The following is a 16,969-nucleotide window of genomic DNA, read 5'->3' as shown; positions in this document are numbered from 1 at the left end:
ACACTGTTTCAGCAGAGGCACCTGAACAGATGCTGAGAGTGAGGGACACTGTGGCAGCAACCAGATACAACCTATTTCCAGGCTGAGAGGCAGAACACACTGTGAGCACATATCCAAAGATAGAGGTACAAAAGCTACAACTTCTGGAGCCTCACCACTCATGGATCCTGGTTGCAACCACATAAATTGAAGGGCCAGCGCTGATCTTCAGGTGAAAGCTGTAAACTCCTGGGTGTGCCTGCAGGGAGGCACCCCAAGAATTTAATTTCATGTTGTCCCTGAGATTATTTTTTTTTGTTGTGCAATCTGATGAAATTTACAGCACATGTTGAGGGTCTGGCCGACCCCCTTCATACAGCAGCAAAGAACCCCCACTTATATTTAGAAGCCTCTTCTAAGATTACATATCAAGATACGTGTTTAGCAGAATGCAGCTGCCTTGTAAGAAGCCAAAGGTGCCAACATGATCCAGGAGCTGAGGCCAGCATTTTCAAGTTTCCATCTGTCTCTGCCTGTAATATGTGCAGGAAAGAAAAGGGAGCTGGACTTGAGGCATTCATTGGTGCCTTCAGTGTGTGAGGACACTGAGTCCAAACAACGGAAGCCTGAAGCAGCTTTGCAGAAGGAAGACTCTGTTTGTGCACCCAGGGCACAGATGTTGAGTTGAAATACATTTTTACTGCTTCCCACCTTCCTTTGTGTCATCAAATAACATTATTGAGCACATATATAATATAACAGGTGGTTTCTTTCCTACAAAAAAAGGTAGGTCCAATGCAGAATAATGGACCAAATCCAAATCTAGATGCGTCACAATGAAGAACAGGTAATTTCCAGAGCCTGTCAGAGATAATGAAATGTTTATACATACCCCTCAAAATATGGAGCAGGCACAAATTCCTCAGTCAGACACCTTCATTCTGCCTTCCACACCCACTGCTGGCACTAGGGCCTTGCTGATTTGGGCACTAAAATGTCATTTAGGCTCCCTGTGTTTGCTGCCTGCTTTGGGATGCATCTGTCACACAACATAAGGATGTGGTTGTACAAGGACCATACCTCTTTCCAGCACAAGCTGCACTTCCCAAACATGGTTGAAAATTTATGTAAACATAAATAAATGAAGAGAACCAATACCAGTACATTAGTAAAGCAAAAATAAGATTACCTATGACACAGAAGCACTAAGGACATTAGAGGAATTGCTGCATTCTCTCCTCTCTGTCACATTAAGTGGTTTAATATAAAGCCTTTATTTTTATACCAATCAATAGCACTGTAAGGTACCAACATTTATCTTCAGAAGCACTGAAGGTACAATGGCTCAATTCTCAATTATATTACGAGTGAGACTTCAAAGATATTTATGAGGAACATGATGCAAGTTAGATTTCCAGTATGGTTCTCAAAAGCTTCTGAACAAGTCGGGTGCATAACTCCTATTGATCTCAACCCTTGTCAGGCAGTTTAAAAAGAATACTTCAAGTTGCCTATCCCTATCCTCTGGTGCCCACATATCTTTGGAAACCTCCTTTTGCTGTGATTCACTTCATTCTGAAACTGTCCAAGGGGTTAGAAAAAGGGATATTACTCTTTCCAGTAGAAGAGGCAACAAAACTAAGGAAAGACACTTCCCACATACCAGAATAGATGTGAATTAAAAGTAATTTTATTCCACTTGTCAATGACAATCTGATTTCTATCATATCTGATTTCTATCATATCTGATAATAAGGCAAGCTACTAAAAGTCCCACAAGACATATCAGACCATTAAAATAGTATTCAAAAACCAAAGAGGAGTTCACAGAACAGCCAATTCTTGGGAACATCAAAATCAGTGGCAAGATTCCCATGTGGACAAATCTGATCAGTGTAAATGTTTAATAAATCAGCTGACTTCACCAGTGTTTGAGAAGTTTAATACTGCAGTAATTGAGGAGAAGTGATGCTTCACTGACTTCAATGAAAAACAGAATTTGGCAGGAAGGAAAGCGAAAAAGCACATTGAAAATATAATATCAAGGCACAAAAAATACATGCTACTTCCAGGCATATGCTTTAACAGGTAAAGGTTTCTGGGAAGATTCTTTTGTTTTTTATAGGTTGTTGAACTCCTGACAGATGATTCTTCTCTCACCTGCACCTGCAGAGCTCCCTGGATTTCTGGGCAGTCGCTCCAGGTTGAAGTTGGTGCAGGGAGAGGGACTGGAAGTTGGCACAGCTCTCTTGAAGGTGTGGTAATAAAGCAAAGAGAGCAGCAACTGCTGAGGATGCAGCCACATCTTAATGCTCACCAGAGCTTACTCCTTTTAACACGGAATATTTGCATGACAAAACAATTGTATTCTGTGAAACAGTTTCCAGCTAATAAAAAACAGCTGTCCCATGCTAATTTTCACAAGGTGTCAAGAAACTGCAGTAATTTAGAGGCCATCAAGTCTGAAGCCTGAGGCTGCTCGCTGAGTAGTGTCTAAGGATCAGGAAGAGTGTCTGTAACTAGGCAGAGGTGCAGAAGTCTGTCCATCTCTAACTGCAGTGATACACAGACCAGTCACAGAGATGAGAGGATGAGCTAAACAAAACCCACGTGAACAAAGCAGAACACAATGAAACTATGTGCCTTGGTAGAAGCACAACAACAAAGGGATAAAGGACATCTGTTTAAAAAGATCTTTTGTTAGATAAAAAAAAACAGGAACTTTTTACATAAATGAAGTTTAAAGAGGAAAATATGATCAGTGCAAATTTAATGCAGAACTGGAGCGAAGTCAAGGGAGTGCAACAATGAAAGACAACAAAACAAAAATAAATCATTAAGAAAAACATGGAGCTATGGAAGAAGAGTCTCTCTTAATAATCAAGTGATTGAAATCGGTCCCAGGTGGTTAAAAATCCAAGGTAAAGTTCTAACAGCGGAGGATGACAAAAGAAAGCAGCTGCTGAGTCAGAGTGTGCCCATGGCATTATAAAATCACAGAGCAGGATAAAATCACAAACCCATAGGTACAGGTGTCTCACGTTGAGACTATTTTAAAGAAATGAAAAAAATCCTTAAGGGCCTGATCCAAAATCTGCCAGAAGTAACAGGAGTTCTCCTACCAGCTTCAGTGGGCTGTGCATCAGATCTTACACTGTGCACCACAAACAGTCTGGATACGTTGGCTTTGACTGGCTGGGGTCAGCCAGGGAACATCACAGATCCAGCATACATTCCATGGAAATGAGAAAGAAAAGGGATTTTTTTTTAAGGGCAAGATCTCATGATACATTAGGGTGAAAGAGAAAATGCTGCTTTATACTGAGATGTCTCATAAATAAATAATTTTGAAAACCTGGTCACACCATGCTGATTAACTAACCGGGCTATCAGTTCATTCACCAGTAACATGCCTCTGCAGACTTGTAGGGTCAGAACTAACAGTCTGGAATGGTTTCCATCTCTTCTTTTTCCCCCTCCAGAGGTTTACATGTTGATACCATCCAAGTGCAGTCCTGGTCTTCAGATAGCATGCTGCAAGGACACAGAAATACATGTGTTTAAAGGAGGAGAAGACAGAGAGTTTGCCCTGTGAGTTTAAATTATTAATTCTACAGATCTAATGGATACATTATGCCACATTAGTGGCATTTGGTCTCTTAACAAACATCCCTCTAGACTAGCAGCTCAATACAGTTTTGAATCAAAAAGCTGAGTTTCTAATGGCATTGGTCATCTGTCAATCCGAACTGAATTTTTAAACTGGGTTACCTGAATCAATGCAAATTAGGGCTGTTCATTGCCAGGAAATGGGCTCTTATTTGACAAAGATTCATGAGGTCAGCGGCATCTCTGCTTCCTTGGAGTGGTACATGAAGCAGTCAGACAAGAACAACACTCCAGAAGTGGGGAACTTGGGAAATCCAACAGTAATACACAACATGCTTTAAAAGGACTGGGAAACCTGTGCATCTGCCTTAGGAGAGGATCTGAGGAGTTCCCTCAAATTCTTGTGTAGAGGAAAGCTCTCAGACATCACCCATGGGTGCCTTGACCTATCCCTGGATTCTGGGTTCTGCTGGAGTCTGGGGGATCTCCTCCATCAGGTAGCTACATTCTAGCAGCTCCTCAAGCAGGATCCAGGAGCTGAGGCACTGCACAGTAAATATATCCTGTAGACAGCATCAATGCCTTTGCTGATTGTCTCTTGGGTGCTACTCATGGCTCCACTGGGTAAAATCCATTGTGGGAACATCTCCTCTGTGCACAGATGAAACAGCTGTTTTGGGATCAGGATTTTTCATGTGGTTTGCTAAGGAAGTCAGGCTGATGTTACCATGTTGTCTGTGCACCTGCACACTGTGCTCAGCCCCCCAGCTGAGGGAACACTTTGAGAGACAAGTAGAGGACTTTTAGGCTCCTGTGTTTTCACAAATCCAGGAAAACAAGGTAAGGATCAAGGAAATAATCAGTATGTGCCTTTACCAATAGAAAAGCAGCAGTATGAGCTCCCTGGCTGGTGGACACCAAGAATTAAAGAACAGGAATGTCCTGACTTCAGGCTTGGAGCTCCGTCCCTTACTGGCAGGCCAATCCCTGCAGCACAAGACCCTGATTTGTTTATTTTTATGGTAAGGTGCAGAGGACAGGATGGCCAATGTAAAGATCTGAGGCTGGCTGAGTTATCCCTGTCCTCATGCTGGTCTTCAGCTTATTCTGTCTCTGAAAGACTGGCAGTCTCTGAGTGAAATATCTGCAAAGGCTTCTGAGAGCCTCAGGAACAGGACAGCAGAGATGTTAAAAATAATCTTGCATTCCTTTTCCTCCTGAAGAATTATTCCTAAGTCTGAGGAAACTGTGTATGTACATCTGTCCCTGGTGCACAGTTTAAACACTTACTCCTTTTCCTTCTGCCAGGAATTACCAATGCTGCATTACTGCACACGTGCTTGATTTAAAACCCTTCTGATTCTGAGCAGTGCAAGCTGGTGCTTTCCTGACAGCCTGGCTGGCTTTGTGCTCCTTGGAAGTCATGCTGACAGGTGGCATTTCTGTGGCTTCCCTGGGGCGAAGTTCTAAATCAAGTGAGGTTAAAGAAGGGGTCAGAAGTTCAGGCTCCTCTACGAAAGCATTAAAATATCATAATGGTTTGCATAAAATTCCAAAGTCACAGCGTTTTGGCTACCCTTCCTCAGAGCAAAACTGTTGCTGGCTCTCAGTCTACTGAAGTTTTTACTTCTCTCTAACACCTCTCACTCATCTTCCACATTTCTGCTTGGCTCACTCCTACTTGTCCAGACTGCAGAAATCCAAAAGAGAGGAGCACAGAAGACGTGGGCTGTATATGAAATGCCTTGTGGCTCAACTAGGTGGCAAAACTCATGTGAGCTCTAGTTCAGCCCTGAACAGCATTGTGAAGTGTCAGTCAGACACTAGAGATGGTCTACAAGTATGTGCTGTGGGGACCTGAATATTGTTCTGAACTACTCACATGGCAGCATGAAGTAGAATATGACATGTTTAGATCTGGTTAAGAAAAGGGTTTGGGACACCTAGGATCTCCTTCATTGAAGTAAGGAGGATCCAGCCCAGGCTTTTGTTTCCCTAAACCCTGCCAGCAGAACTCGAATGCAATCCAAGGATGTCTCGTGTCAGCAAAACCCAAAACAAAACAGAATTTGGAATCAAAAATGTTGAGGCTGCTCTGAAAACACAGATTGTAAATGACTTGAGAGCCCTCACTGACTGACAAAATTACCACCTTTTGCTGAACAAAATGCTTAGAGGTGGGAAGGCTGACTCCAAGTCTGGGGAAAGGTTGCTAAGAGGAGCATGAGAACAGTGGTGCTGTGTATGGCACACACAGGCTGTGGCACACAGCCCTGCCCTGCTCCAGGTCACCGTGGTGTCCCCTCAGGGAAGGCAAACAGGTCCCATTTCTCACTGCAGCTCTTGATGGACAACATGCCTGAGGCACACATGCAGGGCCAGACTGTGGTGACACAAATACCAGCTGAAGTTAATCTGAGCAAGCTCTGGAAATGTAACTCAGTGCTCAGGACTGGCAAGGCAGGGGCGCAGGGGAAGCTGACAGGAGAGGGTAAAATCAAATGGGGAAGAGTAAGAATTAATTTGGCCCAGTGTGGATTGAGGCACAGCACTGATTTCACACACAGCACAGCTCTGCACTCAGAGTCTTCAGCATGCTGAGGGACACCCCAATTTACACTGATCAGGACACACAAGTTTTATTGCTGGGCTGTCAACTTCAGTGATGCAAGTGATGGCTTCCCCTTGCCTACATTTAGGGGCATGACTGCAGAATGTAGATGCTTCCCAAGTGGAGGGTGGGCCCTGTTCCAGGATATAAATATGTATCACTACATATCTTAATATATGTTTGCTAAAGATAACATGCCAGTGTTTAAGACAAATGAGGCTCTCCAAGGCAGCAGGAGAAGCCCCAAGCTGACTTAGCTCCGAGTAAATCTTCAAAATGAGAAGTCAAGGCTGTTTCTTGCCTGCAGACGTAGGTGTTGGCTGCTGTTATTCCTGTGCTACTCTTGCTCTGTGACTGAACAAACCAAGGAAGGCACATGAGGACACTTGGAAGTAGGGGTTTTCTGAAAAGTGAAAGGGTCTTCCTCTTCCCAAGTCTGCCACTATTATTGGGGGTACATTTGGGAGGATTTTAGGTGCTATAAAACCATTGTTTGTTCAAAGCAGGAATTTCCTGCTCTTCCTCTCTCTTCAACTTCTACCATTTCTACCCTCAACACACCAGGCTTGATATTTTTCTCCTGGCTGAGGCACGTGGAATAGTTTTGAAGGAGGCTTCAGAGCCAGCTGAGCCTGACTCAAGTTCCTGTACCAAGAAGAAGTTGGTACAATTGTGTAACAATTGATAGAGATTCCCCCCTGCCAACCTGACTTGGATGTCTCATTTTTGTTGTTTCCCAGAGGCTGGATGTTGTGGAAGAGAACTCGAGTTCTCAGTACACTTCAGTACATCATTGATACTGGCAGCGCTATCTCCCAGAGGTAATTTGCAGTGAGACTTGTTATCCTTTGAAGACCAAAAGAAGCCACAAGAAATGTCAGCAGGAAAAACTGGGTACTCTGGTATCTGATTAATGTCAAGTGGATAAAGTACACAGGAATCAATCTTGGAAGGGTCAAGCTTTTCATACATATTGCTGAAGTCTAACTTTCAGGAAAAATGCATGTGTAGTTCATGGAAACATTAAATCTGTGCTTAATTGTAATCAAATAAATCTGCCATATTATTGTATCAAAGCTATTTTGTGCTACCTTACTAATATTGAAACATATTTTAAAGTTAGGATAGAATTTATTTACAACCACTTCAATTCAGCAGAGGCAAAGTAGCTGTCAGTAAAGTAAATAATGAGAAAGGCACAAATGGGTATGAGATCACTGAAGGGAGCGAGCAAAGCCATTCAGTGGCATGTCAGACTAAGATGATTTAGTTTAAAGTGAAAATGTCAAAGAGAAAGGCAACAGAAGGGACCCAGGTAAGCATGGAGAGTGGAAAGACCAGTTGGGTGCTTCTGTTCACTCATTTTCACATTGAAAGATTGTTGTTGCCATCAAATCCTTTCTTAGAAGCAAAGGCTTTTTGGAGGGTGACAAGTGAGAGGGAGAAGAGGAGCAGTAAATAGGCTGGAAGAGCAGAGTGAATCCAGTAAACCCTGGCTCCTCACAAAAGTCATGGCACCATTTGGCCAAGAAAGCTTTGTGGAAATCATGTGCAGAAATTAATCTCCCAGCAGTATGCTGAGGGTTCCCAGGCACCTGGTTCCTTCCACCCAACAGAGAGTTTTGTCTTTAAAAAAGACCCCAGGACCAAAGCCAAATTAAAAAGTCCTCAGAAGAAAAATAAAGCTGTATTATGCTGGTTTACTGCTGCCTGGTCATTGTGAATGCTTCAGGCCAGTGCTGTCTGCCACTCCTCACACTGCCCTTCTCTCCTCTACTTTGAAAAAAATAACTGAGCTGCTCTCCTTGCCTGAGAAATGATGAGTAAGGTGGTGGAGGCGAACAGAAGAATTTACTGCTGCTGTCAATTAAAAAACTTGGCACCCCCAGCCTGAAGGGACTTGGGTTTAAATCTGTGAGTGCAGAATGAGCTGAACACAAGCTGAACCACAACTCATGCTTGCAAATGCATAGAAAATTAGTGAATGCACAGGACACTTCAGAGTCTGTGGTACCATCTGATAATGTCCCACAGAGCTGGACCCCATGCCCAGTAACTCCCCTCCAGCTCAATGTCATACTTCAAATTTTGTATGAAAATGCTGTACACCTTTAACCAGTAACTCCATTCCACTCCTCGGGGATGTCCTCATTTCAGTGGTAAATGGGGACTGTTCTCTGTTTATGCATAAGTTTGTACAGTGCACTGAAAGGCTCTCCAACCAAACCAGCCAATAATAAATTCATTTAAATTGGTAATTTTAATGGGAAGTGCACAGTATTGTGGAGAAAAGAACATATTGTTGCACAGCCTTAAGAAAGGTTATCAATACCCTCGATTGCTTTTGTCCTCTTTTCCAATAATCCATCTGGGTAACCAATGTGTTACAGAGATTCATTTGTTGAGCTTTGTTTCTATTATTGCAGGTGTGGGAAGGCAGGACAATAACACAGCATGGAGAGTGAAGGACCTTACCCCACAGAGACCCAAGTCAGAATGACATTTGTGGTCACTTTTGGTATAGTTCTGGTCATCTGTTTTACTGTCAAACAGTAGAAGAGCAACTGACTATTGTCTCCTTGCAGAATTAAAATACCAGTTGGCCAGACTGTGGGACTGAAAATTAGCACCTGGGGAATCTGTTACCTGAAATTTAAAGATGTCAGGTCACTTGGTCTGAAAGATGGTGGAGCTGAGGAGGAGAAAATCCAAAAAGCAACTGGCCAAAATTGGAAAAACATATCAGAGCTGCAAGAATTTCATGAAAACCCCCTGCTGCCAAGACGGAGTTGCTTGTGTTTAACCACAGACAACAGAATTTGCTAAACCGTAAAATATGAAAAAATTCTTTTGGAAAGCATACATGCATCCCTAAATAGATAAAGAAAGGCAGTTGTGGCAGTCCTCAGTGTGCTGTTCTGGAGTGCCTGCACAGAGGGCTGTGAGGCCTTGCTCACCGTTGTGAAGTGAACCGCGCAGTAGATGCCGATGACGACGAGGCCGATGATGATGGAGGCCACGGCCACCCAGAGCGCGTTGCGACCCAGCCGCTTGGAGCCTTCTATGTCCCCTTGGTTGTAGCTGTTCAGAGCCTGCAGAGGGGAAACAGGAAATCACAGCTGTTCCTTTAAAACACAAACCTGTTGGCAAAGCAGCGTGACAGCTCTGAACCAACAAATCAATGTCTGCTGCCAAGGCAAGCAGGGAGTCCAGTTTTCTGTTCCACGCATTTTCAGTGCCTTCCATTGAAGCTACAGCTCTTTTTTTTTTAGAGTGGTGAGGCTTTGTTTATATGATACATACCAGCATAAAAGCTGTCAAACCAACATCCACCCACTTGCATAAAACAGTGGCTTTTATCTTTGGAAATAGTTTTGTAGTAGATGGGAATTGTTAGTTGGCCACTTCACTAGCAGTGAGATAAATTCTTATGCTTTATAGGACTATAAGCACAGAAAAGAGCATGAATAGGCTGCATTTCTAGAGAAAGTCTCAGTAAAACTTAACAAAGCTTACTAATTTCCTATTTTTCCCATATTTTACTTTTCCAAAGTTTGAAGAATTAATACGCAATTTGCTAGTGGTGGGAAAAATACAAACCAAAGAAATATAGGTCATCTGAACAAGACATCTGAGTGCCATCCTCATGGGCTAGAAGTTGTGTTCCTTTGCATTTCTGGAAGACACTGATAATTATTATTATATCCATCCTGAGGTGTGCATCAGATATCCCCATATCATCTCAAGAGACTGAGTTTCTCTCTACCCACCCGTGACTTAGCAGATGCTTTACATTTGTTACATGCTCAGATTGCAAGGTGTGATAGGACCACTCTGACCTTCTAGGCTTTTGTGAGACAGACTATATGATTTTCTGAATTAATTTTTGGTTTAACCAAACCATTTTTAAAGGAAAAGATTCAGTGAAAGAGACAGAAGTACTGTAGTACATGAGTCTAAACACAATTTATAGTATTTTTTCCTCAAGGATGAGATGCTATCAAAGCATTAAAAAGGGCATTATTCCTAAGAATTCTTTTGCAAAACCATGAGAGTTTGAGTTCATAAACCATAACACTGAGTCCAGATTTCTTGATCAGATTACACTGTTGAACTCAGCATACTTCCTCAGGGAATCAGATTAGTCACAACATGGTTTTTAGTATCTTGTATATATTTCAGGAGGTATCAGAGAAATGGGAAGAATAGGGGAGAGATATGGGGACCTGATCAAATTAACTGTTCTCTGGAATGAAGAATTCAGATTGTCTCTAGCAAATGACTGCATGAGGTATCACCAAGTGCTATAATGAAAGTGCTTCAGTTATAAATCACTTTTTGCAGCAAACACTGAACAAGAATGAGGAGGTGAGACTGTGGAGAGCAGGAAAAGGATGAAGTTCAGAGCACACCAAGCATTGCTGTAGAGCCATTTCTCCCAAGCAGGAAGGCAATAAAAGGGCATGTTGTGTGTGCTGTGCTGATTAGTGAACACACAGAGCTAATGGGCTGTGTGCACTCGTGGTGTCAGCACTGCAGGAGCATCAGCACAGCCCAGCCAGTCCCAAAGCAACACAGCCTGCATTCCTAGAATTGCATCTCAAGGATAAGTGCAAGTTCTTATTCTCTGGAGTCTATGAAAGGCTGAGCTCCTGATGCACTCATGTCCTTAAAGAGAGCACTGATATATTTCTTCCCTTCCTGGAAGCCCACATGCCTAAATATTTCTCTGGTTTATGTCCCCAAAGAGTATCACTAATACCTCTGCTCTGCTGTCAGATTTCATTGAGGCTGGAAAGCAAATAATGGGGAAAGAGGGCAGAGATGGAAATGAGGGATGGACATGAGTACAGGGTCAAACAGGACAGTGTCAGCCCTGCTGGTGGTACAAAGGGAGCTGGCACAGTCCTCTCACCTAAGCCACTCCACTGTCCCCAGCAGTCCTGGCTGCAGAAAAGCTTTCTCAAAGTCCATTTGGGAAGGTCATTAAAAGGATTGTGAGGAGAAACACAGCTCAGCTTGGCCTCGAGCAGACTGACCTCCTCCTGTCTCTGCCAACAACCACCAATGCCACTGTGGCTGCAGGAGAAACACAGAGAAGCACCACAGACACCCTGGCCCTGGACTTTGTGCTCCCCTCTTATCAAAGGACTCCTCTTGCATGGCGTCTACAGAGGGGTTCTGCAGACACCATCGGCTCCATTCCCCGGGCTTGTGGTCTCAAAAGTCAGGCAGAGCTGCAAGCAAGACCTGACAGCACCAGCTTGCAGTTCTGGAGCATTTTACTAATGTATTTAGGAAGTCTGGAAAATGTCCGTGTGATTTCTGCAGGTACTGCATAAATAATTCACTGTGCAAACTTTAATAAATAATGTCATTTTAATACAAATCCACGATGAAGAGGAGGAAAACAGCATTAATGATAAAGAACAGGATTTGGAAGAGACAGGAAGGAGACCAAAGTTTCTCTGTGAAGAGGTTTAAATTAAATGACATATGAAATAACTTAGAAAGCATTCAATAAAAAGTAAGAGGCTTGAGTGAGTGATTGGGGTCTGATGCAAAGCTTTTTGAAATTCATTACTTCCATCTGCTTCAAAGGGCTCCTGGTCAAGCTTCCAGTTTTTAACATTAGACAGAGATAACATCAACTGTTAAACTTTAAACTGTTACACCTATTTATTTCCAAGGGCTGGGCAATATATTGAGAACAGAGCATCTGTATGAGGCATTTGGTCTGACCAGCTTTTAAAACAAACTTCAGCCCTTTTCAGCCTAACACCATTTGATTTCTCAGGTTTCTGCTACCTCGCTCTCTATGAAGTCATAATGTAAATTAAAGCCACAGTTCTGCAGCTGTTTATTTACTTGAGTAATCTCAGTGACTTCACCAGGTTCACACACATCTATTTATAAAACATTCTCAGTTCAACAATAAAGTGACTTGACCTCATGTGAACAGAAATGTGCTGAATTAGCTATAAAATATTAATCCCTTTTTATGTGTATTTTCTCTTCCACGCTCCCAGAGCACTGATCATGGCAAAACCAGAAAGAACACTGAGTTACTTCAGAAATCTTCCTCTACATTTCTCACAGGTCCGGGCAGAGCAGACCGAGGTTCTCTAATCAGCATTTTCTAAGCCAGGCTGGGTGAGCCTTATTTGGCTGTGCCTGGAAAGGAGACACTCTCTAGTTCAGACCTAAGGAAGAACGAGACCTGCTGACTCAGGGTGACTCCTCACTGTAGGAACAGCTCACAGGGAAACACAAAGAAAAGGGGGTTTTGGGGAGCAATAATTCAGAACAGGACACATGAAAGGGGAGTTTGCTCTCCAGAGTGTTACAGAGGAAAACCAAAAACCTACCAGTCTGAAAAGGCAAGGGCCATGCAAAAATGACTTAACAGCAACTGCTAAGCCCTGTTGTTTAATATTCCTGAATATTAAATATGTTGTTTAATATTCCAGGCTGTTCCATATGGTGTAAGATATCCAGGTACCTACAAGCTACCTAACAAAGGATTTATAAATAATAAACTCTGCCAGTAAACTTTCTAACTCCAGAAACACTGGTCACTGAGCTGGCCACAGCCAACACACTGCACATGGCTCTTTAGGATCCCACTTAGAAGAGGTGGCTCCCTGGGAAAGCAAGATCCATCCCTTCCTGTCCCCATGGCTTCCACCACCCTCTAATTTGTTGTGTCTGCTTAGGGAAACCCATATAAAGACAAGGCATCTGAATCCAGCAGCAACAAATGTAGACGAAGAACTTGTTACTATCAGAGGCAGATGAGCCAAGATTGTCACAGCTTGACCACATATGTTGTTTGAAGCATGGAAATGATTAAACAAAAATCTGTCAACAGAAAGAGGGAGTTTGGAGCAAAAATCAGTGAGAAATAGCTTTGGAGAGACTGTTTGGAGGTTGTTACAAATGTAAGACCCTATGGAATTACAGGACTAGTCTGACATAGAGATCTTTTGAAATAAAGACAGCTGAAGGGGGGTGGTACTGAGAAAGGCCAACTAAACGTGTTCCATTGTCAGACCTCAGTGCTGGCATTGAAAATATCCAATTCATTTCCCAGAGTTATTCCACAGCCTCCCTCTAGCTCTGGTCCCACGAGCCAGACACAGCCAGTCCACCCCAGCCAGGTCTCAGACACAGCTGGCAGCTGTGAGAGCTCTTTGGGTTCACCACTGCAGACAAGGAGCCAAAGAGCTCAGTGACACTGTGCCCACCCCCAGCCCCACATCACAGAAACCTCCTGTGCCACAGAAGCCTCCTGACCTGGTCCCTACCCCCAGACTCTGGCCCCTGATTCTTGTGGTTACACCTGTATGAGAAAGAATAAGGCAAATCTGATGGAGGCGTCCCTGGGGCAGAGTGAGCCGACTGATGGCACAGCAACATGACACAGCTGCTCACAGAGATCCAGCTGCTGCAAGCAACAAGGAGCAGAACTGATGGCATCTGGCTGGGGCTGCAGAAGGGTACTGTGTACAGTGATCCTACAGCCAGAGGTCCTGGGGAAAACAGAACTCCATTTGCCAAAAATGCCAAGCAATGCTCACCCCTGAGAGTGGCCAATGGCTCTTTGGAGGGGGCTCTTGTAAAGCCAATGTGGCAACACACTGATGCCATTAATGTCCTTTCTACCAGCTCTGACCCCTGCCATGAGGAACAGACAGGTAAGAAACAGGGAAAGGTTGTTATTGTAATAAGGAGAACTTGGAAAAGGTTTATTCTAAAAATAAAGTAAAGGAGGTAAGATCTGCAACGGTGAGGTTTGAGCCTCCAAAGGTGAGAAAGAAGTGAGGAAACCAGTGCTGGAGTTGTAAATGGGGCAGCAGAAGAGACAGAAGAGACTGAAGACAAATCTGTCATTTATTTTGGGGGTGTGTTAGAGCCCAGACTCTACTTTTAGAGTGAAAACATTGTCTGAATTTAGAACAGTTAAGGAGGACATGACACAGGTACACAGGGTGCTGAACCATGCCCTCTCTAGAAGCCAGTAGGACTTTTCCTTTTGGGCCCATTTTAAAAAGTGGAAATTTGTAGATAAACCACTTGTAGGGGTCTTTAAATCTGACCCAAGATCTCAGGCAAGCTCTGCAGACTGTAAAGGTATCTTCTGTAAGAAAAAGAATTAGACTACTCTTATAATTCAGTGTTAGCCCTTAGCAACTCCAGCTGAGAAAGGGAGGGAGGTTGCAGATCCCAGCAGAAGTGGAAATAAAACCAGCACAAGCTAAAATGCATAAACCTGCAGCTGAGGATAATGCAGCAGTTACAGGTTGCAGCTTGGAAAGGCAGGGGGTCAGGCTGTGGAAAAGAAGTTGGATGGGTTATTTTTATAGAAAAGGAGAGGTTTTAGGTAGGATGCTGTTGAAACAGAAGTTATTCCCGGCCAGGGAAGGTTATTGGTCTGGCTGCTGTTTCCCCCTGCAAGGGAGTGGGCAGCTGAGACCTGCACAGGCTGCTCAGCATTCAGGAAGTGCTCTTCCCACCCTGGTTCCTTCATATCCCCTGGTAACAGTTACTGATGCCTGACTCCAGAAGCCTGCATGAACTTCAACCAGGCTGTGGGTGGAGATTTCTCCATATGGGCTGCAAAAATCTTTAGAGGCCAAATTCTGTCCTTGACAGTTAACTTCTGTACAGCCCCAGCACCTTGATGAAAGCAGTGTCACAGTGAACAGACGCTCCCAGCCCCAGATCATCAGCTCTCATTACTTTATATAGCACCCTCAGTGGCCATGGACAGAAAGGATGCTGAGTACCAGCTGAACCAAACCTTCCCAAAATAAGGAAAAGAGCATATTGTATACTTAAGGTAACAAGAAAGAAAAAAAACACAGAAGGAAAAAAAAAGAAAAAAAAAAAAAAAAAAAAAAAAGGCAGCAAATAGTGAACTGCAAAAAAAAAAAAAAAAGGAGACTTGAACAATGGCTTTGGAATAGTAGTTTTCAAACTTCAGAAATGTGATTTCTTATCAGTCTTTACTCATCACACTTTACAAGAGTGTGTTTTGGGATATTTGAGACATAGTTACCTATTCTTATTCTTAATTGCAAAAAGAAATAACTACAATTTTATTTACCTTCTTAGCTTGGCTGTCAGAGAAAAGGATGAAAATACACAACATGTTTTAAACATTTTTCAGCTCCTAAACAACAGAAATGCATTGCAGTGTTACTGATAACACTGATCATGTATATGAATAGAAAACTCTGGATCTGACTCTGCAACTTTTAACTCAGAGAAGGAGATTCTGTTCCAACAGTACTTTGGAAGTTAAGGGGATTGCTGGGTTATTAAGGACAATGTGTATCAATTACAGATTGTAGGAGTAAGGCTGTTCTCTCAGTGTGTTTGATACTCAATTTATATGGGCAATTACCAGCAATCTACAACCATAATAATTATCTGTATTATTCTAATAAATAGTATTAAAGAGCTTGTTTACTGGAAAAAATGCACTCTTATTACATTTGATTAGCTAAAGCAGAAACCAAATCTGATTTCTGTTCTCCAGCTGACACTTTCAAACAAATACAAATGATACTTTCAAACAATCCTGTTCAGCGTGCGACTTAGTTGATGTAACAAACCCCATTAACTGCAATAAACCTGCCACCCGATAGCCTGAAAACTTGTTGGAAGCTACCTTTCACTCCGCGTTCTCCATCGCTGCTGGGATAGCTCGGCGGACCCCCTGCCCGCTCCTGCTGATGCTCCCAGGCTCGCTGCCTCACCCAGAGTCCGCAAGCTCCCGGGACAAGCGGCTCAAAGGCGGCTGGATGCCCCTTTCCCCGCCGGGGCCGGCGGTGGCCCCTCGGAGCCCAAGCCGGAGGTGCTACTCACCATGACGGCGAACACGAAGGCGACGATGTTGACGGGATAGGCGGGACAGAAGCAGGAGAAGATGCTGAGGAGCAGGTAGCACTTGGGCCGCTGCTGCTGCGGCTCGTCGGGCAGCTCATCCTCGATGTTGGTCTCGGGGCTGTTCTCCAGAGCCCGCTTGATGTCGGCGCCGGCGGGGAGCGCGGACATGGGGCTGCGGTGCGGCGGGCGGGCGGCGCGGAAAGCCCAGCGCTCCGGGCAGGCGGGACCGAGCGGCGCCGAGCCAAGGGAGCCGCCCCGGGCCGGGGCCGGGCGGGGCGGGGGGGCTGCCGCGGGGTCTCAGCGCTGGGCTGGCTTCACGGGGAGCGCTGGGAAGAGCAGTGAGCCCGACACCGCCCGCCCGCCGAGGCTCCCGGCGCCGTGTCCCCGCGGGGTCCCCGCGCTGCTCCTGCCCGGCCCCGGGAGCGCCCCCGGCGCTGCCGCAGCGCGGCCGGGGCGCAAAACCTGCGGCTGCTCCGGCCTTTTCCCAACTTCTTCAGCGCCTGCAGTTAAAGGACTTAAGCCGAGTTTGCAAAACGCCCGGAGGAACCGGGCTGCGTTCTTAAACTCGCGTTTCCGAACGTGCGAGCTGCTTCGGCAAGGCGGGTAAAGCCCGCAAAGCCATTTCCTCGCATCTGGACTGAATTTGCCATCTCCTAACCCCTCTTGCTGAACTTAGCAAAAGCGCTGAAGAGCAGCAGAAACCAACGAACTTAAAGCATTATGGTCAATTTGTTAGCAAGGGATTCAGTCCTTACTGAACGTGACATCTGTAAGGTGAAACTCACTTTGGGGATGCACGAAAGGGAAAAAGGAAATGAGTTTTATGTCCAAAACCTAATATATGGGGGAAAAAAAACCCCAAACAACCACAAAAGA

At 44.3% G+C, this 16,969-nt stretch overlaps 1 protein-coding gene across 1 annotated transcript; it reads right to left on the bottom strand.

The window, feature by feature from the left end:
* Nucleotides 1-1,653: 1,653 nt before the first annotated feature.
* Nucleotides 1,654-16,421, bottom strand: TMEM233 (transmembrane protein 233). The gene is made up of 3 exons (XM_015643917.3): nt 16,073-16,421; nt 9,157-9,291; nt 1,654-3,513 (listed from the first exon to the last, which is right to left on the bottom strand). Exons 1-3 carry the CDS (start codon nt 16,259-16,261, stop codon nt 3,502-3,504), a joined length of 336 nt encoding a protein of 111 aa, XP_015499403.1. The 5' UTR covers nt 16,262-16,421; the 3' UTR covers nt 1,654-3,501.
* Nucleotides 16,422-16,969: the final 548 nt, after the last annotated feature.

Source organism: Parus major, chromosome 15, assembly GCF_001522545.3.
Source record: "Parus major isolate Abel chromosome 15, Parus_major1.1, whole genome shotgun sequence".
In the NCBI taxonomy this organism is placed as follows: Eukaryota; Metazoa; Chordata; class Aves; order Passeriformes; family Paridae; genus Parus; species Parus major.
Note: the sequence above shows the minus strand (reverse complement) of the source record. Positions and strands in the feature narration are given on the sequence as shown.

What these genes read in the sequence shown, in the direction of transcription:
- TMEM233 (XM_015643917.3), bottom strand. Translation starts at nt 16,261, where the DNA reads ATGTCCGCGCTCCCCGCCGGCGCCGACATCAAGCGGGCTCTGGAGAAC. An exon ending in CCTTCGTGTTCGCCGTCATG is followed by an intron (nt 9,292 to 16,072) that starts GTGAGTAGCACC and finishes TCCCCTCTGCAG; the next exon opens with GCTCTGAACAGCTACAACCA.